The 27,773-nt window shown below is 37.7% G+C and overlaps 1 protein-coding gene across 4 annotated transcripts; it reads right to left on the reverse strand.

Moving 5' to 3' along the window:
- Positions 1 to 238: 238 nt before the first annotated feature.
- On the reverse strand, positions 239 to 27,425 carry ccny (cyclin Y). Of its 4 annotated transcripts, XM_044104471.1 has the most exons (12): positions 26,759 to 27,425; positions 13,957 to 14,031; positions 12,047 to 12,067; positions 9,840 to 9,874; positions 9,730 to 9,753; positions 9,100 to 9,200; positions 8,903 to 8,938; positions 8,302 to 8,359; positions 7,880 to 7,999; positions 6,400 to 6,566; positions 4,462 to 4,624; positions 239 to 3,590 (listed from the first exon to the last, which is right to left on the reverse strand). In XM_044104471.1, the coding sequence occupies exons 1-12, from the start codon at positions 26,910 to 26,912 to the stop codon at positions 3,477 to 3,479; spliced, it is 1,068 nt and encodes a 355-aa protein (XP_043960406.1). In that variant the 5' UTR covers positions 26,913 to 27,425; the 3' UTR covers positions 239 to 3,476. The 4 variants fall into 4 exon arrangements, with proteins under 4 accessions (XP_043960406.1, XP_043960408.1, XP_043960409.1 ...); XM_044104473.1 differs by lacking the exon at positions 12,047 to 12,067; XM_044104474.1 differs by lacking the exon at positions 9,730 to 9,753.
- Between the last annotated feature and the right edge of the window lie 348 nt (positions 27,426 to 27,773).

The raw sequence follows: 27,773 nt of genomic DNA on the forward strand, positions 1-27,773 counted from the left end.
TCTTCCTTCAGATCAAAGCTCCTCTCCAGCAGGAGGAAACGTTCAAAAGTTATTTACGTAAAGCTGGGTTGTGCACAAAAATGACGCCGATGATCAGGAGAAAGAAAAAATAACACATTCACGACCTCGTAGTGGAAACGTGACAGAACGTGATTGTTTTGCTCTTTGTCATTAGGTGGTGTAAAATTTAAATTAAGCAAAAATAAAAAAAAATGTACAGATAAAGTCAGACAGGATGTACTGCAAGAGTGGATTTGCTTTAATTCTTGCTGTATTTTTCTTCCTAGACATTGCTTCAGAGGAGGAATGGAGACATAGAGAAAACAGTCTAAAACACAGAAGAAGAAAAAAAACTATTTGACAAACTGAGAACAAGAATAAAAGCAAATTAGACTCACTGGGATATACAAAACAAAACTACAGAATACAATTCACTGAAAATGTCCATTGATGAGAGGGGCGGGGGAGAAAAAGTTCAGATACAGTAGTGGACTGTTAGCATGGGGAATTATGATCGAAAAATGAGCATCTCAACACAAAAACATTTGAAATAGAGAGGAATGAAAGTCAAGAAAAAAGGTAAATCTATGCAGAGGTAGAGCTCAGTGCTGTGACACTCATCTAGCAACCAACCATCGAAGCTCCACAACCTCCCCAAACTTCACTGTGAGAATAGCAACAATGGCAACAACGCTCAGTTCTTGGCGTTTAAAACACCCAGGCCTCACCATATGTACACACACATATGAAATAAATACAATGTACAATCTTTGAGGAGAGTTTGAGCAACTCTAGTAACATCGCTTTACTACAGACACTTATAGACTCCTCCTCATTGACTAATGTGCAATTGGACTGAGAAAGAGCAACACACTGGAAATCATCTTCCTTCGTTTCTCCTCGGCTTTGGTTCAGTTCTTCCCCTTTTCACTCGTGGAGGTCAGACGTGAATGGCTGACTGGTTCCTTAGTGGTTTGACAGACAGTGCAATGGAAAACGACACGGTGGAGGCCGTCAATGAAATGCACGTAACATGGAAAGTACGATATACAAGTTGAAAATTAAACTCCTACAGACCTTTGTTTGTTTTTGTTTTTTTTTGTTTTTTTTTTTTAGAAAAAAGCAATAGAAACTGACTGCTCAATATTTAACTTTTTTTTTTTTTTACGCCTATGTTATTTCATTAGTAATAGCTCGAAGGAATGTGAGTCCAGTTGATCATAAGGCAAACAAGCACTGGTGTAAAGAAAAGAAAAGAAAAGAAAAGGTTTCTCCCACAAGTTCACCAATACTGTCCAACAATTAGAAGTATTCAGTCCGTAGCGTAGTTTTTCATTTTCTCCTTTTGTTCTCTACTAGAAGAAGAGAGGTGTGGAAAAACTACTGATTCTATCCAGAAAATATAAATACTTTGGAATCCGGAAACTGACAAAAACAAGTAGAGGTTTATTACAAAATGGACTAAAATAGTTGGGTCAAAACAAAACTTTCTGTGTCAAAATTTCTTAGTTAATTTGTGACCGAAAGGTTTCGATCAGTAACATTGTTTATTTAAACGCCAAGCCAAAGATTTCTGATCCAACTACCTACGTAGCTAGCTGAGAAGGTGATAGCTTCTTGGCTAACAAGACCCAGCTTTAGAAATGTCAAATTAAAATGTGAAGTATACAGGACATTCAGGGAAGCAAAGTATGGTATTAATTAATATAGAAGACAAATAACACCATTTACATCAATTAACATGATATTAGAACAAGAGTGGGTAAGAATACTGAATGAAAAACAAAGGAAACAACAGTTAGCTAACGTCCGTAGCAAAAGGCTAACCATTTCTAGATAAAACTTGTACTGAAGTTAACTAGTAATTAATTCAGTTGCATTTGGCAGTGTGGTTCAAGAAGTTTTTTGGAAAATGTGTAAAAGTTTGGTGAATATTTAGTGATATCAACATACCATTTACAAAAAGTAACACATTCAAAGGTGACCCGATTTCTATTATGCAAATGTTAACGAGATAGACAAAAAAAATAAATCTTGAGTGGTGTGTCCCATTTTAATTTTAATACTTCACTTTTTTTTCTTTACTCGATTTGTCACAGGAGCACAAAGTCGTACATACAATATTCACTGCCTCCCTCCTCCATAAAAACTGATATAAATATTTCTAACATCACTTTGCTGCCTTTTTTTTCTGATTTTACAATATACCTTTTAGTGAGCCTAAAGGTCTTTCACAATTTCACAATTTATTTACACTGTACAAAGAAAAGGCTGAAAGTTTTTATATATATATTTATATATATATATATATTTATACAATCTCTCGTTTTCTGAGCAGTGTTTCAATCAGCGCTGAATGTTTTGCTTTTATTAATTTTGGTCTTCATTAGACCAACAAAACCCCTGAAGAATCATATTTAAGTGGCTTCGAAATGTAAATTCCATATTGTGCCATTTCTTGTTAGGACGGAAGAGCCATACAAAATAGTGAAGCAGAAAAATGGAATTTGTTCTCGTCCTGATAGAGAAAGAGAGAGGGGAAGAAGTGTTAATTACAGGCACCGCAGGTCAGGGCAATGGCAGTGGACACAACAGAAACTCTACAGTATGTCTCGCATTCGTCTCCAAGGCAATCTTCTCCAGAGTGTGTATGATTTTTATCGTGTTCCATCCAAAACACAGAGATGGATTGGATATTGCTTTATTTGATAGAGCTTGGTGAGTTGCTGCACATGGAGGTTGAATTAGCATTTCCTGATGAAAGATTCTTAAGGTAGAATCTGATCTAAATAGGTGTGCGATGAATTTTCTGCATAAATTTAGCCAAATGACCACAGTTTCAATAAATACTCAGCGGGTTAGATTGATGATATGTAGTCTACTGAAATGTATCACCTCTGCTCTCACCCAGGCAATGGAATGTGTAATCTTTTTCTGAGTGTTTGACGGGAATGCAAAACATAAGAAATCAAAAAATATTGTGAGGAAATGTGTCTGTATGAGGCGTAAAATGATGCTCCAGTAATGGATTCAATTAAACTAGAGGATTCAAATTAAAGAAATGTAATCAGCCTCCATTAATCAGATGTACAAACCAGTTGAGCTTCAAAGAAAACTATTAAAACACTTCTGCCATTCTTTTTTTTTCTCTTGTGTCTTGCTATTGAAGTGCTTTCCAACTTCACAGTCTCTCCATTCACCTGCTTTTCTCCGGCAACTTCGATCTTCATTCCACATCTTTCAGCTCAGTTTGATTCAGGCAACCAGTGGAACCTTTTATGTACAACAGCCAGGGAAAGGGCAATCTCACTTGTCAAAGTGCCAGTCTGAATGGAAGTTTGTGTGTTGTGTGGGTGTATATGTTCCAGACAGACCCACCAGCCTGCAGTCGGCGGTACCGCTCGCCTCCCTGCTTTTCAGGCAACAATATGGCAAAGGTCTATTTACTCCTCTGTTCCTCTGAAGGTGGCCAGGTGTTAGGAAATGATAGCCGGACACCACCGCACCACCGTCAGGTTGTCCGCACTCACCGATCGCTTCTTGGCCAGCTTCCTCACGTCCTTGTACGTATCGCACAACTGTGTGATGGCCTGCAAGGCGAAACAATAAACACAGAGAGAGCTTGAGCTGCTTCTCGGAATACTCGCATATCGAGATCTATCCGAGGAATTGGATGACGATCGGACGATTTTCGGTTTGATCATCCTACATCTTATTTTCCCCCCAAACAGTGAATAAAACCAGAAGTGTACTGAACAACACTCTTTGTTGTGAAGACCTAAACTTGGCTTTCATTTTGTTTAGTGCAGCAAACTTGCTCTATAATCTCCTTTTTAAACTTCCCGCCTCCTTCTGTGACGGAACATTTGGGAATGCATAGAAGCTGAGTTTTACAATTAATAATGATAACCTTTGTTATGCAGCTGTTGTTTTGCCGTTGCCGCTCACAGAAAATATTTAAAATTTGTAAAATTGGAAGAATGAAGTAGCAATTTTATGACAACTCCAACACACACACAAAATTGCATCTTTATTCTGCTAATATTATGGCTATGTTCTTGTAATTTAACAAGAATTGCCATAGCCAGGCCATAATACTCTGTCATACAACTCACAGCAGTGACTGAAATAAAAGCTACTTTTTAAAAACATTTTCTATCATTTCCAACCTTTTCAATCTTTTTTTCTTCTTTTTTAGAAAAGAAAGCAAGAAAGAAAAAATTAAAATAGAAATTCAGATCTGGTATGAACAAAAAAATAAATAAAATAAAATAGGACATTTTATTTTTAAGCCATCTTGCCCTGCCTTAAACATAACCAACAAAAATGTCTTTTAATATATTTATAAAGGAAGAAGAAAAATATCTTTATTAGTCCCTTAAGGGGAAATTGAAATTTCAGTACAACAAAAGAACAAAAAACCAGACAAACATAAGACCTGGGTAGACAGGTGGTCCTCACCTCTAGTTTCTGGGCCTTGTCCCTGCTGAGTGGCTCCAAGGGAAAGCTGAGGTTGTTGGCCTCAGCCAGGGAGCGCAGGTCGAAGTAATACTTGGCGTAAACGCTGGACGGTACGTTGATGTTAAACTGCAGCAGCTCCAGGAACTGACGCTCCAGCTCGTTCCTTTAGAAGACAAAGGAACATGTACGATGAGGAACGCCCTCTAGTTGGACCAAATGAAAGTAATCGTTATGTTGACTTCTGTCCACAAAGAGCTCCAAAGACGGCAGAAGTCCGACTGAAGCGGACTTTGAGAATAATTTTGATAACTTTGATAATACGCAAAACAAGCTTTTTCTAATATTGAACAGGAATGCTTTACAAGTAAACGCTCTGAGTGTTGTGTGTGAGGAGGAGAATTAATCCCAACTCCAGATTATGTTTTTGTCATGAATACTCGCTCCTCGACAGCTTCGCGGTCCCTTCTGCGCTGCGCTGACAGCAGCTTTCATCTGTTTCTCCTCGGTTGTGACCGACTCTTTTCTGCTCTGCGGCTTCCATCCACCTCTCCTTCCCAGTCTTTGTTCCTCACCCACGCGCATTTCGATGCACGCAGCTAAAATTAGACTCCATTGTTGTCAAACTCTGCCTAATAACGCTGCCTCGTTTTCTTCTCTCTCGTTTATTTTTGGATTTCCCTGCTCAACGTTCTCCATAATTTCCCAGCAGCGAGCAGGTGGAGAGGGAGATTCGGCGGTTACCGAGAAGGAATTTTGCTGGTCTGATTCTGAGTCACTGTCTGGTAAATGCTCAGCTGTATTGTCTGGACTCAGCTCCAGACAGGTGGATTGTGGTCACTTCAGCCCGAAGACGAGAATAGACCTCCACCGGCTCAGCAGAATGTGCAGAGGTCAAAGGTTAATGCAGGGGTAAAATGTCTGTATAGCATTATTTGCATTGTCAGGATAATCCTGCCAACATTCCATAGGGTTAAAAAAACCACGTAGGATGTAAAGGATATGAGGTTTCATGCCTGATTTGAACTTAAGTAAAGTCTATTAAAAAAAACAATTACATTTCATTTCTCCACAGAGCCCTTTTTTTTTTCGATGAATATACAGTTTTCATCCTTGCAACAGATTGTAGCTGAAGAGGAAGGAAAGCAATTCACGGTTTTTCAATTTTCTTAAAACCAAATTTAAAAAACATCTCATGGAGCGATGTTGCAATTATCCCCTGAAAGAGTGGAGGTTGATATCAACCTCCATGTTGACGTAACCAACCAGAAGGTTGTTAGCCAAAAATTGGAGAAAAGGGTGATTAAATGTAAAAACTGCCCTTAACATAAACTATAAGAAATTTTTCTTATAAGAGAAAAAAAAATTCTGGATAATGTTTTGTCAAATAATGCAATTTGAGGGCATTTCACATGATAGTTGTATAATATAAATACATTCAGTGAAGTTCATTGAATTTATTTTCTGCCTCTCTTGGTCAATTATAACAATCTAACATGATATAAAGCTAAAAAACAAAAAAGTCAATTTTATATCATATCTGCATTAGATTACATTCCCTCATTCTAAAACTAATTTAGCCCAGCTTTGTTGAAGATATTTCGAACAACATGTGGCTACAACCACAAAGAGTGTAGATACGCTAATGTTAGCTTGCTTGCTCCTAATTCAGCTTATAAAATATATTTCCAAGCAGTTCCAGATGTTTGTGTGAACAAAATCATGTATAGAAAAAGTTGAGCTTGTAATTCTTAAACTGAAAACTTAACTCAAATTACGTTATTTTTAATCAACAGTGTACCTACGGTTGGATCTCTGCTTTTATTGCCTCTTTCTCACACAGATATTCTGTTATGCTGCTCAAAAGGTGACCCCCCCTTCTGAGCTCAGACAGAAACAAAGGAAAAGCTGATGATTTTCTATGTCTTTTCAAAGACTTACATGTCCTCTACTGTGATATCCTTGAGAATTTGGCAGTAGTCAACATTCCACACCGCCTGGTCGTCCCAAACTTTGGACGCTAAGAGGATCGCTCCCAACACGATGCGCTTCCAATTGGCAGGGCAGATGTCAATCTCAGCGTAGGTTAAGAGCCTTTCCAAATAAACCTGAAACAGAGAAAGTTTTACATTTTCAAGATCAGACAAGTGAAGAGTCATCTTAACATTTTAACAGCTTCTGTGCTGCTTCAGAGTTTTCCAGGCCCCTAGTGACTCTTCTTCCTCAAAGATCCAGCCTGGAGCTTCCTCATAAAATATCTATGCCAATCAAAGCACTGCATGTCTATGTTCCCTTCCAACTTCCAGAGGTTTCCCCACAGGCTACACAGCTCCTCCAGGGCTCCAGGTTAAAGGATTACCACCGGCGCTGATTCACTGGATCGCCTGATCACTTTGTTGGAATCAAAGACATTGGTGAGTTGAAATTTAAACACAGACACAGATGGACTCCTTTGCTAAAGGAGAAATAGCATGTTTTTTTTTAAGAGGAGCTGACTGATACAGAATGAATTATTCATATGAGTTAGTTGTCGCATTAATAATTTGCAATTTTAAGATATAATTGGGAATATTCCAATCTTTCTTAATAGTATTAATGCAGACTCAGACTGAAATACAAAATGATTGTAGCTTCCTGAAATGATGAGGGTTTTATGATGATGTATTATGTACATGATCCATATTGGCTTTGCACAGACCCGCTGGTTGCTCTTGTTTTCTGCTTTTTCCATCTTTTAATGAAGCCTTTAATCTTCTTCCCAGTGGAGCAACAATTACAAAGCAAAGACAGAATCCACAGCTTCCATCTGTATTTCCCAAAGGTCAAAGTCAGCTGAACTAACTTTATTACCACCAGCCAACTGCTCTGTCAGTTACTGGCAGTCTGTCAGATTTTACATGGAGAAAGCAAAGCATATGTATTTTTAAGCCATGTGTTGGCATTAAACATTTTTTTATGAATAGCCATGCAGAATAAAGCATATAGAGTGTAATACAGTCATTCTTAAAAGCACATCCATTAAGCATATGTCAAAAAGGAAAGCAAATTAAACAAGCCAGCCAGCCAGCTGTATGAACCTCTGAAAATGTCCTTTCTTGCTTTTACTTTTGTCTATTCGAAATAAATAAATCCATGATGTGTTGGATTTACATTCAGATGTGAAAGAGTTTCCAAATTTGTAGTCTAAATATCCAGCAGGTAAGCTTCCTAAAGTCCGGTCTAGAAATTCAATTTGGTTACCACTCATAAGCGCAAGGAGCAATACTAAACTGTTGACGTCTGACTTTAAGAACAGCTTCACAAATATAGAAGTGGACTGATTGTTTGTGGAGAAGTCAAAATAACAGGGAACCAGAAAGCAGCAACAACCCCTCCTAGTGTCAGCGCACATTTTGGCACCCTCAAGTATTTTGGCACCTACCAAAGTGACAATAGCACACTCGGCAGTGAGCTGCGCGGCGCTGAACAGCGTCCGGACAAAACGATAGATCTGCTTCTGCTCAGGGTCGTATTTGTCATAATCAGCAGGAACCTCAGACTTCTAGAAACGGAAAAAGAAAAAAGGAAATCAGACAAGTAATATATATTTCCACCTCATCAGATTTTTTTTAGAGTAGAAAATAGGATAGAGAATGCATTTGGCAAAGTGTCAGAGTACATTTTGAGAGTAAATCATTGCAAATGTGCTCAGATGGGAACAGATGAGAATGATCAAGTTGGATTCCTCAGATTTCCCCCCGTGTTGTACTCATTGGTATTCATTTGCTGTTTGTTCTGCTGATGAATGCTGACATCGCTACGATTTGCTCCTAATGGGAGTTTTGTCTGCAGCTGAGGCCGTACCGAGAGAGGATGCAGCTTCTCGTCGAAAATGTCTAACACCATTCGTCCGTCGACGTCTCTGAAAGGAGAAAGAGAAGGAAAAACATCAAGGTAGAAAAAAAAAGAATGTAAAACCTGATTTGAATAGCAATCTGCCTGTTCAATAAGTCAGTTTATTGGCATTTATATGCTTTTCATTCCCACCAAAAATATGATGTACTGAAACACTGGACTGAATCCAGAAAGATTTGTTTTTCTGTTGTTTTTCATTTATAAATGCCTCAAGCAGGATTGACGGAATTAGATAAATTGTAAGAACAAATTCTGAATCACTCTCAATTGTGTGTGTTAGTGCTTCTAATTAGTAAAAGAACACTGGTCCGTTAAAGAAACATTTTGACAGAGTTATTAAATGTAGAAATTTGAGACTTTTAGCTGCTTCCATTCACTACCATAATTTTTTTCCCCCACATTTTCCAAGTAAAATACTAGAAGGAATGATGACATATGCCCCTTTAATATGTGTTTTTGTATTTTTACAGGATTTTTATTTATTTATTTATTTTTTTACAGGATTGCAAAATTCAGTGGAGAATTTAAAAGGGTAGAATATTTTCCACACCTGTTTTTTATGTGGTAGTAGATCGCCAGGGCTACACTGCAAAAAACAAACAAACCAAAAAACAAAAACAAAAAAAAAAGGCAGATTAAAAATAATCTCCATTATAAAGAAACAGAAAAGGATAACATTCTGAATATTTCTGTACATAATGCATTAATTAAAGTGAGGAGGAATCCTGAAACAGTGATGCGAGTTACCATTTGATGGTGTATTTGAGGTTGGGCTGACTGACTGTGCTGTCGTCCAGAAATATGGTGGAACAGGAGCTGTACTTTCGTCTCAGTGGACCTGGATGATGCTGCAGCACATTTGCACACGGTCATACAAAACACACATACACACACATACGCACACACAAACACATACATGTGGATTGATCAACATCTTTAAAGCTATACTTGGGAACATTTAATGGCTTTATAACAGATGGAAAGAAGCGCAGCTTCAGTGCTTTACATGGCTGCATGCATGATTTAGATTTATGGTGTAGTCCCTCTTTACAGAAGAATAACAAGTTTAATTTCAAGTTGTTCAAATCATTTTTTGTTTATATGTTTACAATGTTATATTGCAGATTTACCTACTTGGATTCCTAGGTAATTGTGGACACATATTGAAAATATTAAATGTATATGATGAGGTAGAGAGGAACTGCACCAGACACAAAATAACCTTTTCTTTTTATTATTAGATTCTAACTACATAAAAAACATACACAAAAACCCAATAAAAAAAAGGACTTTAAACAGCGTAATCATAGGCATGTAGGATCTGTGAAATTGACAAATACAAGACATCAGGGTAACTCTGAATGGTCATTACTTTACCTTGTTTTCCGAAATGTGTGTGAACTTGCAAAGCACACAAGATATTTGAATTACAAAACGGTTCTTTTCTTTAGTTAAATAGTAAAACAAATGCATGCTACTTCACTTACGTGGTTGATGTAAAGGCTCTTCCGCTTTTCTCGAACTGGAAGGAAAGATGAGAGAACAGCGTCAGCGCAGTACCCCACCCCAACAGACAGAGAGCAGCATCTCTCTAAAGTACTCTTGTACAGATTTTTACCACAACATTTGAAGAACGGCTTGTTATTCTATTGAATATTTTAAAAAGCAATAGTAGGACTAGATTTCTAGAAAACAATGACTGAATCAGGTCTCTTATACTGTCACTTTAAATGCTGCTCAAAAATCCAAAGATTGGGATGCAAATTTGTATGATGTTTTTCATCCTGTATTTGTTCATCTTTGTCAGAATGTAAATAATTCTCCTTGTTGACAGTAGTTCCGCTCTGTGTTCTGTATATCATTGTTTAATTGAAACATAATCAATAAACATATAGTAAAAAAAAAAAAAAGAGCAATAGTAAATTGCATTTTAATAAAACAACACAACAAAGCTTGTGCATGGTTTTTACTGTGTTATTAAAATCCAAATCAAATTAGATTTGATTTAGATTAGAAATAACCAAATCTGGTTATTTGTGTTGCCAATTTACTTCAATGGATATTTCTATTTTTTTAGTTTTATAGATGCCCTTTTTTTTTTTTATTGTTTCTTTTTTTATATATACATGATAGTGTGTAGCATGTTCTACACACAGCTAACACCAGTGACTCCATTCCTGTATGTTTATCTGCAGTGTTTGACTGGAGGTTGAAGTGTTTCACGGCAACATTAGGCTTTCTGTAATATTAATCTCATATGACCGCACCAAAGTATCATAGTATGTCAAACAGGAGATTGTGGAAAACACCAGTCTTTAAATTGAGAAAAACTGGAAACGGTGGCAAATCTCGTCATGACCAGCATGTTAGCAGGATGGTGAAGAAAGTAGAAAAAAATGGGATCGGACAGTGACTCATTTTTTGTTTGTTTGTTTTAATTTTATTGTTTGAGTTACTTGTTCTCCTTTTCTGAGGAGAGGCACTAACTGGATTGAAATCGAAGCAACTCCTAAAGTGAACAAAAGATTTACACCAAGTTGAAACTTTAGTTTCCACATTTTGAATAACGAACCAGCACTTAATTGGCTGAGAAGGACTGAGAAGCAACCTGATTTAGAGCAACCCCTGGCACATATCAGCACAGGTCTGCCATGATTTGAGATTACAAGTATAAGTTTTACATCCCTGGAACTTTAAAGGTTGTGGTGGGACAAACAAGAAAGAGTAGAATTACCACTACACATTTACAGAGAGACGACTAAGTCAGAATTAGTCTGCATAACAGTAAATGATCTACTGTATTTCAACCTATTCCACAAATCTGGAGCAAACTTCCAGAAAACTGCAAAAATGCTGAAACATCAAGACTAAAAATCAATCTGCAACATATTTGGTGTACATTTTCTTGATGATTTTGATGACATTTAACAATATGCAATGTTTATTGATGTAAAGCACTTTGAACTGCCTTGTTGGTGGAATGTGCTACACAAACCTGAATTGACAATTCTTTTCTTCTTCTGGTTAAACCAACAGATTAAACAATCATTTGAGAGCCTTTTGTTGTCATGACCTTTGTGGAGAAGTGTAAGCTTGTAGACAGAAATGTACTCCAAATATATTACGTACGAGGAGGAAAATGACTGCTAGCAAAAGCAAACAGGAGCAGTTGGGAGGGAAAGTAGGAGTAGCAGAATTACACACATGAAACAAAGTACTGAGGTACTCCACATTTCTTATCCCAGTTTTCTTCTGTATCTTACCTCTAATACACCGGTGCTCTCGCAGCAATGCACATTTTCCACTGACAAGTCTGGAGTACAACTAGTTTGAGCAACAAGCAACAATTTTATTTTTATGAAAGAAAATTAAAACATGCATAAGGCATTACATTACAGGGATTTTGGAGGTTTTGACCGCTCAGTTGTACTCATGGACCGACATGTGCAGTGGAAGAAATGTACACACAAAATGACAGAAGTAGCTCAGCTCGAAACACAAACAACTACCTTCACATTCACGGCATGATGACGCATAACGTGGACAACACTGGCCAAAGAAAAAAACAACATGAAGGCGGTACAGTTTTAGATTCCAGGAAGGAGTCGTTCTCTTCAGAGTTAAGCCCAAACAGACAGTAAAGCAGGGCGGTGTTTGCCAGCTCTGCTGGGACCGGACACACAGACATGCTTACCTCGCTTGTTGGGCAGCAAAACTGAAAAACAAAAGTCCAAGTTGGCTTCATGCTTTTTGTCATGACAGATGTTCAAAAGAAAATACACAATGACGTAACAAATGGTGAGTCTACAGACATCAAGGATGCAGTTTTGGTGAGGTTTCAGAAAAGGTTTTATTTAATTATTCAACACGTCTCGATAGGGGAAGCCTTTCATTCTGCTGAAGTTATAAAGTGCTGAGAACAATGACCAGCAGATCTTCCCACAAGAGCGTAATCATGGCCAACAGAGGAATGAGGAGTTCCAGCACATTATCCCTGATCAATACACCATGCTCCAGGCAACAGGCTGCAAAGTTCAACTGGCTTTTCTCCAGGATTAAAGATATTAAACAGCATTAGAATACTTTTTACCAAAGTAAAGTGGCTGTGTCTGAATTGGAAGAAAATCAGAAAATAGCTACACAGAATGAGACAACAACAGTGTCTTTTGACAGTAAGGGTCCGTAACTATAGTTCTCGACAGTCACTATTCAGTAAAACTAAAATACTTGGATGCATTCTTGCTCCAGCCCACCTGAGTTAAATAGGTCAGTTACCTCTATGGCATGTCATCAAGTTGTGTACAGGCCCGACAGTGACTTGTCCTTTTGATTCAGGTGTGTTGGAACAGAAATGTATCTAAGGCATCTAGAGCTTTTTACACTTTTAGCAACCATTGTCAAGTCTCACCAGATTGAGACATGACAATGGTTCTAGAAGAGTTGTGTCTCCCTGGGCAGTGTGATCCTCACTATGGGGGTGGACCATAAGTGCGCAGGACTTGTGGTTGATGCTCCAATGACGTCATTTTGCTTGTGAAAAACTGGCCCTGGTCAGCCAGTTTGCCCAAAATCTCTCTGTATATTTGTTCACTGAGGTTTGCCTTGACAAGTTGACACTGTATGTAGTCTTCCACCATAATCAATAAAACGGTTTGGACCTCAAGGTTTGACAATGGAATTATTACTATGAAGCTCGCCATCTCACAAACTACTACAATTTTGTTGTAGATTGAAATTGGTGTTTGATTTGTTGTTGTAGACGTAAATCCACTGACAATCAATGAACACAGTCTGTTGCCAATAAAATCGCTTGGCCGCAATACCCAACAAGATCAAGATTGCACCAGATTGTACCACCAGGTTTTTGGAACCGCAGTGGTTCCAAAAACCAAACTAACCTGGTAAGGGTTCACAGGGAAAGAACCAGTTAAAGCCACGGTCAACAGCGAGAAGTTAAGCACCTCTGCTCTAAAGGCTAAAACTCGTGCAAGACTATCACAGATGGTAAAATATGTTGTTAACACGGCTAACTTGATAGCATATTGGCTTTCCACTAAAACCATAATCTCTCAATGCATTCCTCTAAAACCTTCCCTTCGGTTCTGAGTTTCCCTAAAAAGACTTTGGAAGTCCAAAAGAATGACCAGAACAAACTTTCATCTTCTCTTTGTAAGAGTTTCAACACTGATGTTGAAACTCTGACGTTGAAGTGATAAATGAATATCACCTTCAAAAATGCATGAAACTGAAATGTTCAAACTCTGTTCTAAAACAGATGTAAAATGTCCTAAAATTATTGAATTTAATGAACAGCTTAGGAAATTTACTTAGAGGCAAATATGCATTTCACAATGGTTCACATTTCAAAATATTTTCTCCTTTTGTGATTTATGCATGCTTAAAGATGGTTGTGTATGAAATTTTACAGAAAAATCAGTTTCCTTACATTATCCTATGCTAACCTGGTCCAAACAAATTGCTGTATGTATCCCAAAAACAAATACTTATTTGTAGATGAGAAAGTTATGCAATTCCTAATCAGCTCAAGGATTTTAGATGCAACACTCAGAGAAATGAGAAGTCCCAGTATGGGTCACAACTTACCATCCGTTTGTGACTTGCTAAGAAAGATGGTGCTGGCTCGAGGATGATCTGAAGGATTATATTCCATGGGTAGATCTGGAATTACAAAAAAGGAAAACTTAAGTTACAAAATTCCAATCCCACTTGGAATGTGATAGACAAACACAGTGAAACACAAATAACAATACTAACATATTTTTACGTTAATTGTAAGAAGATTATATTTTTGTTAATTTATTTGAAGACACATGTATTTAACTTGGACAAACAAAACGTGCTGCGTTCAAGTTCAAGTCTGAAATTGGCTCTAGGGGTGAAATGTCTATCTTGTAATGAAGTGAACTAAACAAAAAGGTAATCTGTTAGCTGACAGTGTGCTGCATCAGTGCTGTGCTGTGTAAACAGCGGTTTGGAAATCGATGAACTCAGCAAACACAGCAGAGTATTATAGATCTGGGTTAGATCAGCGTCTGCTGATCACACAGGAGCCAGCAGAGTGAGAACAAAGCCTTCAGTGAGGAGATTTTATGAACTGCAGTTCTGTTGTGTTGAGATAAATAGTAAAATGTCTGCACAGGTAACTACTCAACCTTATAGCTTTACTTTTTGCAACAGTCCGCCAGGTACAGTTATTCTGCAATGAAAGACAATCACAGCAACATTGATGAGACAACCACCAAGCCACAGTGCTTTAGTTTATCAGGTGCTCACTGCCAAGAAAATGACAATTTTTTTACAACCTTTAATCAATTTCATTAGAATTGCAAACGCACGACACCACAGGGTAGAACCTAATTGGCTGAATCTAATTAATGAATGTAAATATAGTGCAATTTGGGAAGTGCAGAAGACTTGAGTGGACAGGGGGTTCTTTACCCAGAAGGATAACATTCCCAAATACACAATAAATATGTAACAATAAATATGCTTAGATTGCTGCGGCTTCAAATACATTGAGACTCACTTCAGTATGCTTGTCAGTGAAACAGATACAAATACAAACAACATCAATAATGTCTTTTTTAATACTTCTCAAACTGTTTTATATCTCAAGATATAGAAGAATAGCATAATGGTCTTTTATATGTTTTTTATGTACTTACATTTTTGGAGAGAATCTATGTAATCCTTGACTCAAACTTTGGGAAGCTAAATTTTGTTATTATCCTTTCATTAGACTTTTGAATGAAAGTCTAATGAATTAGAACAGTGTAGCTAATATAAATCACCAGTGTACATTAGCTACACTGGTCTATTTTCTGGGCTGCACAGTGGTGCAGTTGGTAGATCTGTTGCCTTCCAGCAAGAAGGTCCTGGGTTCGATTCCCGGCCCGGGGTCTTTCTGCATGGAGTTTGCATGTTCTCCCTGTGCATGGTGGGTTCTCTCCGGGTTCTCTGGCTTCCTCCCACAGTCCAAAAACATGACTGTCAGGTTAATTGGTCTCTCTAAATTCTCCCTAGGTGTGAGTGTGTGTGTGAATGGTTGTGTGTCCTGTCTGTTTTCTGTGTTGCCCTGCGACAGACTGGCGACCTGTCCAGGGTGAACCCCGCCTCTCGCCCGGAACACAGCTGGAGATAGACACCAGCAACCCTCCTGACCCCGTTAGGGACAAGGGTGAACAGAAAATGGATGGATGGTCTATTTTCTTCTTTTTTTTAATTTAAATTTTGTCATGAATTTGTGCTTCAAAATGTGTTTTTAACTGTTGCTGGCACTTTATAATTACTGTATGTATGTGGTATTTTTGTGCAACTTTATATGGACTGGATGGCTGTAAGTAAGTTGCTGTAAGTTTATGAGATTAATAAAGTTCTCCTGAGCAGAACTGGAATCACTGGTTTAGATATTTTTTTAAAAAGCTACAGTCCCTGATGTTCAATGGTCAGTTTCTGTTATATAACAGTATCCAGTTTTGTGTCCTACATTTTACCCTGATTAAAACCCACAGGGATAAGCATGGTGGAAAGGGTCATTTTATTTAGAAAACACAGGCAAAGTCGGTTATTGAAACTCTACACTGCAAGTGAAAAATCCATCTGGGTGTGGTGAGTTAATGTCCTGAATAGCACAACACCAGACATTTGTTCAGATTCTATAAAGATCCTTAGAAAATATAACATGACCTACTTACTTCCAAGTCTTAGAACACCAATAATGTCATTTCCTACATTCTGACCCTAGACAGTTTTACAGCTAAACTGAAAGCAGCTTCAGACTATGACTCTGTGTATGATGTCAGTGAGACAGGAAAGGTAAGACAGGGCTAACGCCTCAACTCATCATAGCGAAAGAGAATATAAGACACATAACTAAGAAAGGCTCACAACTGGAGAGAGCAGAAAAGTAGGAAATGAAAAGACCAGGATGACATGATCTAAAACATGATTGAAAGGAAGCAGTGGATATAATAAAAACCAGTGAAAAAAGGTTATCTACAGGTTTTAGCAATTCCAATACAAGACTTTTTAAGAACTTTTTAATGCCATCTTGAATGAAATGGAAGATTGTGCTTCCTCTGTGTAGTCTTAACCCCATAGTGCCAAACTTAAAAGCTGTTTTACATTTGGCTTCATATGGGTTGGCAATAGAAGTAAGCCAGTGGTGCAAACAAATATCATCCAGCCAACTACTGAAAAAATTGCACTAACTCACAAAAAAGCTAGCAAGGATATTTTTTAGCAGCTACTTACCGGTAGCCGCAACCTCTGCAAGTCACAGATCGCAATGAAGATGTATGCACGCAACCTAAACTTTTGCCTGACACAAAAAGCCCATAGGTAAAAAAAAAAACAAAAAAAAACTATATATACGAGATTAAATTGTCCTGTCACAACAAACTGTAAGACCTGTGACTAACATATTTAAGCCCATTTGTATTTTCTTCATGAATTTAGGGCATTTAAAGGCCTTCATTTTAGATAAATGAATTTAAGAGGTTCCATGGATGCACAAACACCCTGATAAACCAGAGCAGAGCAGGATTCTTGAGACGGGGCAAATGTAAGAGATGGGTCTCGAATTTAACTCAACCTTTAAACACTTTGTGATGCCAACTATAGAGCATACCTGTGATCAGTGCACTGCAGGTAACACACAAGCCATTGCCATTGTCTCTTTACTCTTTTGAACTTCAGTGTTTTTGAGCTGAAGAGCCACTTAAAGAGCCTCAAAGGGGCACTGATACATGCACAGGGATACACGCTGCTGTGATGTTGGCAGAATAAACCCTCCATGCTGAATAAAGACGGGTGTGTAGGAAGAGGGCTGAAGGTCGGTTATGGATGCTGCTTCAGAGTTAGTGACCTTGATAGCATTGGCAAGAGCACCCTTTCCTTCTGTGTAGCCAGGATTTATAACGTTTCCTCCGATTTCCGGACAGCATCACATACACACAGGAAGATGACAACATCCACAGATAGAAGGGGTGTCCCTGTCTGCAGCTGCTACTGGTAACCCCCCTTTATTTATTTCCAGCCTCTCCAAAAACTCCAGCCCATTTCTCCAACCTGAGGAGAAGAAAGCCCCTAACATCATCTGTTTTCAGGAAGTGATGAGGAAATGGAACAAGGGGTGGTGATTACATAGTGCGAGGGAGGCAAACTGAACAAAGAGCGGAGGGAACAGGTCGGTGTGTGCATTTGCGGGAGGAACTTCTACATTTAACCATTTTCACAGTTACAAAATCCTTTGAGGGTGAACAGCCCTCACTCTTTGTGAACTTCAGTATCTCAGCCATTAAATAAATGCACAAGTGTAGATATCATAGACTGACAAAGTCTATACAATAGGCAAGACAAGGTCCAGTTCCACACAATTTATATGAATAACAGAATTATAATCAAATACTGCCTCCAAGGAGTAATTTGTGATGGCTACATTGCACATACTGATAATGCAATTTCAATTGTGATTTTATACATTATGCAGCTCAAATTTGGACTTAGCATCTCAGATAAGCAATTAGCAAGGTTAGCAACAGTAGCTGTGTTTCTATTACAAATCTACGCAAAACGCTACATATATAATCTTAAATATATATAATTGAATTTAATTTCTAATTGAATTCAATTAGAAACTTTTGATCTGTACTATATATATATTGGGAAATTATAGCACCAATAGATTCAAAACTCTTGGATGACAAACTAAACTCAAATTTTGTATTCCTGAATAACTTGGTAAAGCTCAGTTTTTCCCACAATGTTTTGGTTTATATTTGTACCTGTCTTACTGAGGATTAACAGATTGGTTCAAGACTTCTCAACAGTACGTTTTATAGCATTTACACCGGATGTGTTGTGTTGTTCCCAGCACCCTGCCGACAGAGATCCTTCTGAAGGAAACTTCAGTTTCCAACATCATCCTTGAAAGGACACCCGCTGCTGGTTTCTGGCTGACCTGTATGAGTGCATGTGTTGGAGGGTCCAAATGGTGCAGTGTGGCACTGTGCAGCATGCTTTCAAGCCAGGAAACCCACTAATAAAGTATCAGAGATGTTACTGGTACTTTGGGAATTGCTACAATTAATGCATCCCAGGGCTGAATGGCTGAATTGTGAGTCTGGATGCTATTGTATTCCCTCCAGGCTCTTACAGGTTAGTGTGATTGCTTTCAATCCCACTTTCAGTTTCTGAGCACATGGAATTAATTGATTAATCAATTGGCTTAAGACAGAGATCCACAAAGAACTAATTATGACTCTAGTTCAGAATTTCAAAAAAGCCTGGAAGCTGAAAACTAGTAAGATGAGAAACACAACAGATGTTCAAAAATGATGAGAAGATGGGGAGGAAAAGACTCACTTATTCTACGCCAAACAGAGCTAGACCCACCCTTCCTCTTTCTCCTCTGTCCCAGCCCTCACATCTTCTTGCTCGCTGTAGCTAGGCAACCTGGCTTGAAACAACTCAGATGGTAGAGGCGGACCCATCAAAGGCAAAGGCACACAGCTGAGCTCGCCGTCTTCTCTTGCTTAATCTGTCTCTGCCTAGAACACCTGTTTGAACACTGCATTGTGCTTTTAACAGCTGGCTCATGATGTGTTTTCCAACAAAGACGTAACAGTGGGTGGCAGTACCAAATCGACCATTGAAACATTTTCAAATAAACCACACAAGTAGCACACACGTCTTGCTGTGTCCGGATCTTAATCACTTCGGTGTCGCTCAAAAGTTTGAGCTAAAACAAAAAGTACAGCAGCTGAAAACAAACACTTTCTACTGCAGTTTAAAACTAGATTTATGCTTTGTATCATTATAATTCTGTATTTTTCTTGATTAAATTTGTCTAAGATCTTAGTTGAGTTAAGGTCATTATAAAAAGAAGCATGGTAACTACATTTTCAACAAATATTGTACAGATGCACAATATGTAGATTATGAGATACAAAATAAAGTCTGGAAGTACAAATATTTACAGCTTTCTATTGGCATACAGTTTAATCCAATTCCAGACTTCTTTGCGCTAGCTTAGCAGTAGCATAGCATCCTCTCTAGTGACACCTAAAACGTGTAATGTCAATGCTCATTGCTAGACATGTTCCAGAAAAGGTGATGAAAATATTTGATATATTATTGTTACCAAAAATAAGGTTTAAGGACACTCTTTTGTGGCAAAAGCAATAGAAACTGATCCGATATAATCTTTCCAATCTGGTCCAAAACTTTGCACAACACTACAAACACACACAAAAGGCAGTGGGTTTACCTTTGACCCTCTCGGGTCAAGGTAAAATAAAAGGCATGGTTTGAAGTTGTTTTACCAATGAGGCAACAAGGCAATCAATAGTAAAATGATTAATGTTAAAAAAACAGAACAGGTTTGTAGCTAAATACATTTGCATGTACAAAGTTATTGCTCACACCTCCTTTCCAAAATGTTTGCGCAACTCAATCCAAGTGGGAAATTAGTGCATCGTTAATAATTTTTCAGGATGAATTTCTCATATAAATTTAGATTTTCTGTTGCCATAAAAAAAACCCAAAAAAAATTATTAAACCGCTGCAAATCTGTCCGCATTGTTGGGTGTGCAGCTTTACTATTTTCTCCAATGAGAGACTCGATAAATTTTTAAATATTTTTCAATGCAGTTAGTGCGTGCAGTTTAGTGATACAAATCACATATGACTGGTGTCCTAAAAAAAGAGCATATTGAAAAATTGGTATGCTTTTTACAAGAGCAGCATTTGTGTGTATGGTTGCTATGACACAGTCACAGCCATACAGTTACCTGAAAAAGTAGTAGTAGTTCTTTTTATCACTTTTGTCGCTATCACAGTTCTATCACAAAATAGCGCGATAAAACTTTTATACTCCCATCCCTAAATTCAAGATATGTGACTTCCATCAAGCATGCCTTAACATTCCCACTTTTATCATTATTATTTACTATAAATAATACAACATATTTAGAATCCAGACAGAAATTATATCAATTACAATTGGTCAAGAAATTTTACTTTTACTTTAAAAGAACTGAATTAATACCAACTAGCCATCATAGGCTGTTCAATTTCCGTGCAGGGCAGCAAAATGAAGCTCATAATAACAGATCTTAGTGTAATCAAGGAAAGGTGCTGCTGAACTTGTGAAAGCTGGTCAAGAGTGATGTATATTCCCTGACCACACTCAGTTGCCCTCTCTTAGCTCTTCTTTTATACAAAATCCTTATGATAGCGTAACGTTTCAAGAGTGTTAAAATTGTGAGGGAGCGAGGAACGTGACTGGTATCAAGCCCTGTAAAGCTGTTGACTGTTTTCTGTGTTTCGTGGCTAAATCAGACATGACTACATGACTCTTCCCAAACAATCAGGCTTTATTTACTACTCTAACCTCAGAAAGATGTGTGGTGTTGGCTATACAATCCCATTGGTATTTTGAGGTAGTCATACTCCTTTAAGGCGTTTAAAAGCCTGCATTTATGAGGCTTAGAAATATTCTGATGGTGTTGAAAAATGAAAATCAAACACCTGTTGTTAGCCGAGCCTAATCTGATAGTGTGACCACTTTGTTTTTAGGATGACATTTTAGTCACAATACATAATTTCAAGGTGAGAACTGTAATTTTACTCTTACGAAAGGCCTGTAAAAGGTCTTATTCTGCAGAACTACGTAAGACCACACACCATATTGAATTCATTCTGTGCCACATTTAGATGTCGCTGTCCCTTTTGCAGCCTTCCCCATTACATCTTTGCGAATCTGCAGAAACGAGGGCCTCCGACTTCCAACTATGCCCACACACTACATGAATTTCCACTGCGACTCTTTTTCCAACCGTACGTGTAGCTAAAAGCACAACTTCAGCGAGGGGGGCGGTGGTAGATGCGCTACATGATTGAAGCAGAACTCCAATTTTGACATTACAGTCTCTTGAGAATATCTTGAGAAAGATGTTCTTGAACCAGTGTAACAGAAGAACACCTAGTAAATGACAAGATGAAGTCTCAGATCATTTGAAGGGAGAGAGGATGGGGAGGGCTATAATTTAAAGATACTTGTAATCCCAGAGGAGCCTCAGTGCAGACTTCAGACAAAGACATTAATGTCTGCTTGGACAAGGTTGGCCTTTCAAACCCATAACAGCTTTGCTGCTTTTATAAATGTTAGCATCTCCCTCTAATCACACAGCAACATGCTTATAGCATAGTATTAATCTCAACGCAAGATAGAAAGAGATTGTCGAAGGCAACTGCCCTTTAATTAATACTGCATGCAGCAGCTAATTTGCACTTAAAGAAGAAAACGGTCCCTTTCAAATAATTTATTTCTTGAGGGAAATATCCCTCAAGTACTAATTATGAGCATAGTTTCAATGAGGAAGTGTACAACAGATGGCTCAAAATCTAATTTTCTGCCCCACATTTCAGCATTTGTCTGGAAATCCTTTTGATGCATCACACTCAACCAGGAACAGTAGTGATTTATGTCAAGAACAAGTCTGGATTTTAGTACATTTCTGTTAATGTACAAAACAAATAATCACCAACCTGACTGTGATTCTTTATTTGTTTTGGCTAGAAATGAAACAAGACATAGACTGGTGAATGGAATCAAAATCATTTCCAGCTTGATCGAGCGCTGAATGGTGACCGACTGATCAGAAAGTCATATATAACCAATATTTTCCCCAAACTGTAGCTGTGTTTTTATTACAAATGTGTGCAACACTTTGTCAATATTCTGCCAATGTTAAAAACCTCTCAGCCCCACAATTTTGCAGTTGCAGTGTTTCCGTTAAGTAGGAAACGCAATTAAAATCACACGTGAATAAGTTTGTTTACATGATAAGTCGTAAAAGAACATGACGCGCCATCCTCCTCTAACTACTTCCCTTTGTCGTCTTTTTCATGATTTGTGCCAGAGGCAACATTCAGTAGTTGATCATGTGACTTGTGATCATGCAAAAAAAGTGCTTACATTGCAGTTTTGCGAAATAAACCAACTTCCATATGGCCCAAAAAAAAAAAAACACCTCGTTCTTGCACCAAAATTTTATTATGAAAACATTCAAATTTTTTTCAAAACTGGAATGTTTCGTTAAGCAAATTTATTTTGGAAATGTCTAATTGGACAATTATATGGCCAATGGAAACACAGCTAATGAAAAGTAAGTACAACCAAGTCACTCTGTCTTGATTGTGTGGAAGTTGTTACTATGTAAAGACAACTTTAACTATTTTTAGTCTCAGACAAGTATTTAAAAATGAAGTCAAAGGAAGAGCATATACTTAAGAACCAATAGTGTTTTCTATGACATATTGACACATCTGCATCACATTAAGGCTACAAAAGAGTCAGAGAGCAGGACTGTCAGAGGATAGCAGTAAGGATAAAGGAAGTTTGGTTTGTTTTAAATCTAAAAAAGGATTAAATAGAAATAGAAAGCAATTTTAAAGGAAAGTGTGTTTTCTACAAAGACACTTTTGTTCTTTGTTCTTTTGTTCAGGCTGCAAGACAGTGAAAGAGAGCAAGACTTCAGTAGATGAAAGAAAGGCTAAAAGGACAGTAGCAACTTTCAGTCTTTGTTTGTCATGGAACATGGGTAATTTGGAAATGTTAGCAGCCTTGTAGACATTTCAGTATTAGTGCACATATGATATACACACACAAAGAAAAATCACAGGTAAACAAGTCACAGAGTTATCAGTTTTAGGTGAAGTGGATGTATAAGCACACTGTACTGCTATGAAACACTTATATTGTGATTTGTTTTTCAGCCATATCGTCTAGCCCTATTTGATTATATATTATATTTAGTAAAGATAGAAAACATCATCTCTTAAGTTCTGAATGGTGCTGCTATGCTATGGACTTTCTTGGCAAAACAGGAAATCACAATGTATAAAGTTTAACTTAACACATTTTTTTTTGTTAAAGCACAGTTACAGTAAAGTGCATATTTTGTCTTATTGTCACTCTGGTAGTGGGGTAAATATTCGATCTGGGTTAACTAGTCTGGAATACAGCTAGGAAACTCCCCAGATTCATTAACTACACATGAATAATCCATGCACAGATTATAATTAGCCTGCAAGTGGGACTCATCAATACATATGTGTGTGGGCATGTGTGTGTGTGTGTGTGTGTGTGTGTGTGTGTGTGTGTGTGTGTGTGTTCTAGAAATAACTGACTTCACTACTGATAAGACCGAGCTTGGAGCCATCTCATATTTACAGATGTCACTTTTAAATAAAACTCAAAGGAATCGCTGCCATTTTATCAAGGTCTTTTAAAATTGACATGTTAAAAATATACTTGAAAAACTCTTTGATTTGATTAGAGGTAAAGTAGCCCACGTGTTGATTTAGAGGATTTAGAAATGAAAATACCGTTAATGTTCATTTTTGTATGCCTTATGTGCTGATTTTACTTGTCTTTACGTAAAATAACATTATACTAAACCAATCTGTTGAATACAATCTACCTTATAGTACAGTTTTCTTCAGGTACTGCAGAATTTTTCAGATAAAACAGTCTCAGACTAGAGGACATCTTGATTGTGAAATCTGGTTACTGGCTGCACAAACAACAGAGGAGCAGCAGAGGTCTTTTATGAACAATTTCCTCCCAGTTAGCAGTCAATTACTCAGCATCTGAATTACATCCAGAAGACTTGCCCTCAGGCCCAACATATGAGTGCTAACAGACATGTCTTCATCTCAGTGAAGGTTGTGAGAAAAACACCAGAACGGTGAAACCATTGGGGAAAAACGAGAAGCACAAGCAGTCAATCAGCTCTGGTTATTTAACTGAAAACTGTTCAAAGACAAGCTGTGGTTCTATTACAAATGTGCACAAAACTTTATTGATATCCCACTAAAGAGGAAAAAACTAAATTTCACAACGGCAGTGTTTCCATTAAAGAAGAAACACATATAAAATCACACATGAATAAGTCTGTTTGCGATATAAGTTGCCAATATCCCACTACTACTTCCTGTAGTCTTCTTTGTCTTTTATACCATTAGTAACATTTGGTTGTTGATCATTTGACTCGCGTGATATGAAAAAAGTGTTTACATTGCAAAATACACCAATTTTAAAACTGACACGAAGTCGATTAGCCCAGACTGCTGTGGTTTACATTAAGTGGGATGGAGAAATATGCATAACATAATAAACTTTCATTTTGCACAGAACACTCAACATTGGAACTGGAAGATATTTTAAATAACCAAAAAAACCACAACTCAAAACAATAAATAAAAAACCAAACACAAGCAAAACCAGAAATAAAACGAATTATGATGTCTCTGCAAACAAAATTGCCCTTCATCAGAAAGGAAATGATCAAGCTCATTTTAATTTATCATTCAATTAATTGATGAATTGCTTAATGCAACAGGCTTACTTTAGAGATTGGGATTTTTTTCATTTAAAAAAGGAGTTTAACGTTACAACCAGAGGAAGCCATTTGTTCAGAATCATTATTGTTATTATGAATGACCCGAGTTACAAGCCGGATATGGTTTAGAATCTATTGGAGAAAAAATAAATAAGTGAGAGAAAAGGATTTGCTTTAACCTTTGACAGTTACAACCTTTATCAGAATATGTAAAAGAGCTGAACTCCTATTTTTTTTTTCCCCCAGACATTTCCCTTACATAAAATGTAAGGCAAACTGACTCATTCAATGATTATTTACCAAGTCGCTAACAACGACACGCTTCGGGACTTTAACCACGCCTCATTATTAACTTAAGGGAGCTTGCACTGGAGAAAGGAAACTTAGACAAACATTGTTCCACAGAGCAAAACGATTCTCTCTCTTATCTCCTTTTGTGAGGAAAAGGCAGCTTATTGTCTATATTTCAGTTTCAAATTAGCAAGAATATTCTCCTCCAACAGGGAGAGTTAAAGCCAGTTCCTGCTGTTTTTTTTTTTTTGTTTTTTTAAAAAAAAAACTCTGGTAAGCAATTTCCTTTACTGTGGTGACATGCTGGGAAAACTTCCTTTTCTTCATTTACTCCCACTTCCTCAAATTTCCAACCTAATCACTGTGGTTATACTCTGGTGCCCCCAATCCCTCCCAAAAAACGAAGGAAACCCTCTATCTGGGTGGTCTGATGGAGATTTATGAAGTTGTTTCATTTGCTACCACAGCAAAGCCTCAGTCATTCACTTTTGCTGAATCAACATCCACTCACGATCAATGCTGTCATATCCCAAACAGTATATAACAGATGGAAAATTATTGCGTCATCTAATTTTTTTATTTTTTATTTTTTTTGGGAAAGAAAAAACTTCCAATGTTAATATCAATCATGTAATAAACTCTTAGCTTTGATGTTTGGAAACATTAAAAACTAAGAACTGGTTGAGAACATTAACTTTTTTCCCCACTCTTGGTGTAAGAAATATAGAGAATGACCTTATATTTTGATTTTAGAGCTGTAGTTGTTGTAGCAGGACTCTGGATGAATGCGATAATAGATTTACAGACAAAAGGAAAAATGATTTAATTGTGAAAGAGGTTTTATCATCATTTTTGTCATCGTCGCAATACAAAAACACAAACTTCCAGAAAACTGCAAAGCCGCCAAAATACTGACTTCCTTTAATTCAACCTAAAATCCCTGATTTTGATTCATAACAACTGCAACACTGACGGACATATTTGATGCATATCTGATTCACGATTTTGATAATGGCTTTTGAATAAATTTAATGGGATAATTTTACTATTAAGTCTGCAGAACCTTTTATGGCAATCCTGACAAGATTGTTAGAAAAAGAGCATATGCTATGTTAGAACTCCGATAAAGTGTAAGTGTCAAGCTGAGGGACATAAAATAGAAAAATTTCAGCTTTCAGAGAGCTCTAATTGTCTTAATTTGATCTGATAGTTTCTAAAAGAAAATTACATTTTTCTCCAGAAAGTTTTCTGGGAATCTGTTTTCATTTGACTGTAAGTATATTGAAGTCTCTCACTTCTCTGTTCGTTATTATCACATGTATTCCCACTGGACCAGTAATTCACACTAACACCTTAATAAGCTGCTCCAGGCTCGTGCATCTCGGATCCACTCCCACAAAGATGGAGGCTGAGAAAAACTCGAGATAAAAGTAAAACCAATAGAAATGTAAAATGTAAAAAAAAAAACCTGCAGAAATGCGCGTATTGATTCGATGAGTGGGTGTGTCTTTGCACAGCTGTGGCAAGCTCTCATATTAATATTCCAGCAGAAGTCTGCAGAGATGCTAGTTAACTCCCCACGTCCATTATAACGGTATTTAAATACTCTGAAAATGAATTTTCATTTAACAATATACTCAAAAACTCAGTGAACTTCACTTCAGACCTGTCAGCCTGCGTCTTACCGTCTATATTTTCTCTGTCGCTGATGTGCTGGAGATTGCAGCCCGTGTCCTCACGACTCAGCTCCGGCTCCGGTCGGTAGGGCTCCAGCCTAGAGTGGTTGCTCCTCCGGTGTTTGGGGCTCGACGACACGCAGCAGGAGGTTGTATTCCCCATTTTGTACGCGGGCCCCGGTGAGAGTCTTCGCCGCCCCAACTGCTTTATTTACCGTGCTGTCGGTGTTGCTGAAGAAAGGGGGGGTCGGGGCGGTAACGCTACGAGCTGCTCCCCCGGTATCCGCTAGCGCTACACGCCCTTCTCCGGTGTTCCAATGGCGTCCCGAAGGTTGAGCGGAGCCATTAAAACTGATAAGAAACGCGAACCTCGGGTCGGTAAATCAGAAGAGGAGCCCAGCGTCCTCCTCCAAACCTTCAAGCGGGGACAGGCAGCGCCTCTAAGAGCTTCTGCTTCGGCTTCCCCTCGACTCCCTCACCTCGTATTTCCTGACAGGATGCACAACTATCGTTACAAAGGCATTTTCGTGTCCCGAAACTTTTTATCGACATAAATAAAGTTTACAACGCCGTTCCTAAACAATTCGGAAATATATTTCAGCTTTGACTGCTACATTGTTGCCACTGTACAGTAGATTGCTGTTGCAGCTACATCCGCTGCTCTGCTGCATTCAAGTACTTCGCATAAAATAGGATTTTATTAAAGGATTCTATTATATATTTTCTTCTTAAATTCTATGTAGCTAGCGCCTGAAAAACGAAGTAGTAAGTGAATGAAGTCACTAGTTTTATGCTTTAAAAATACCAAATGCAGTTAGTCCTAATTATGGTAAACATAGTAAAAAACTATGCTAAAAACAAGTAGCTTCATAAAGGTTTACCTTACATTTCAAAATTGGTAAATAGAAAAGCACACTGAATAAGACACAAAATAGATTTTATTTGCTAACCACCTTGCTTTTATATTTCCCAAAACATGATGATGTTGTAAGTTGAAGAACGAAAGGAAATTACAACATTTCTG

Source organism: Gambusia affinis, linkage group LG21, assembly GCF_019740435.1.
Source record: "Gambusia affinis linkage group LG21, SWU_Gaff_1.0, whole genome shotgun sequence".
Classification (NCBI taxonomy): domain Eukaryota; kingdom Metazoa; phylum Chordata; class Actinopteri; order Cyprinodontiformes; family Poeciliidae; genus Gambusia; species Gambusia affinis.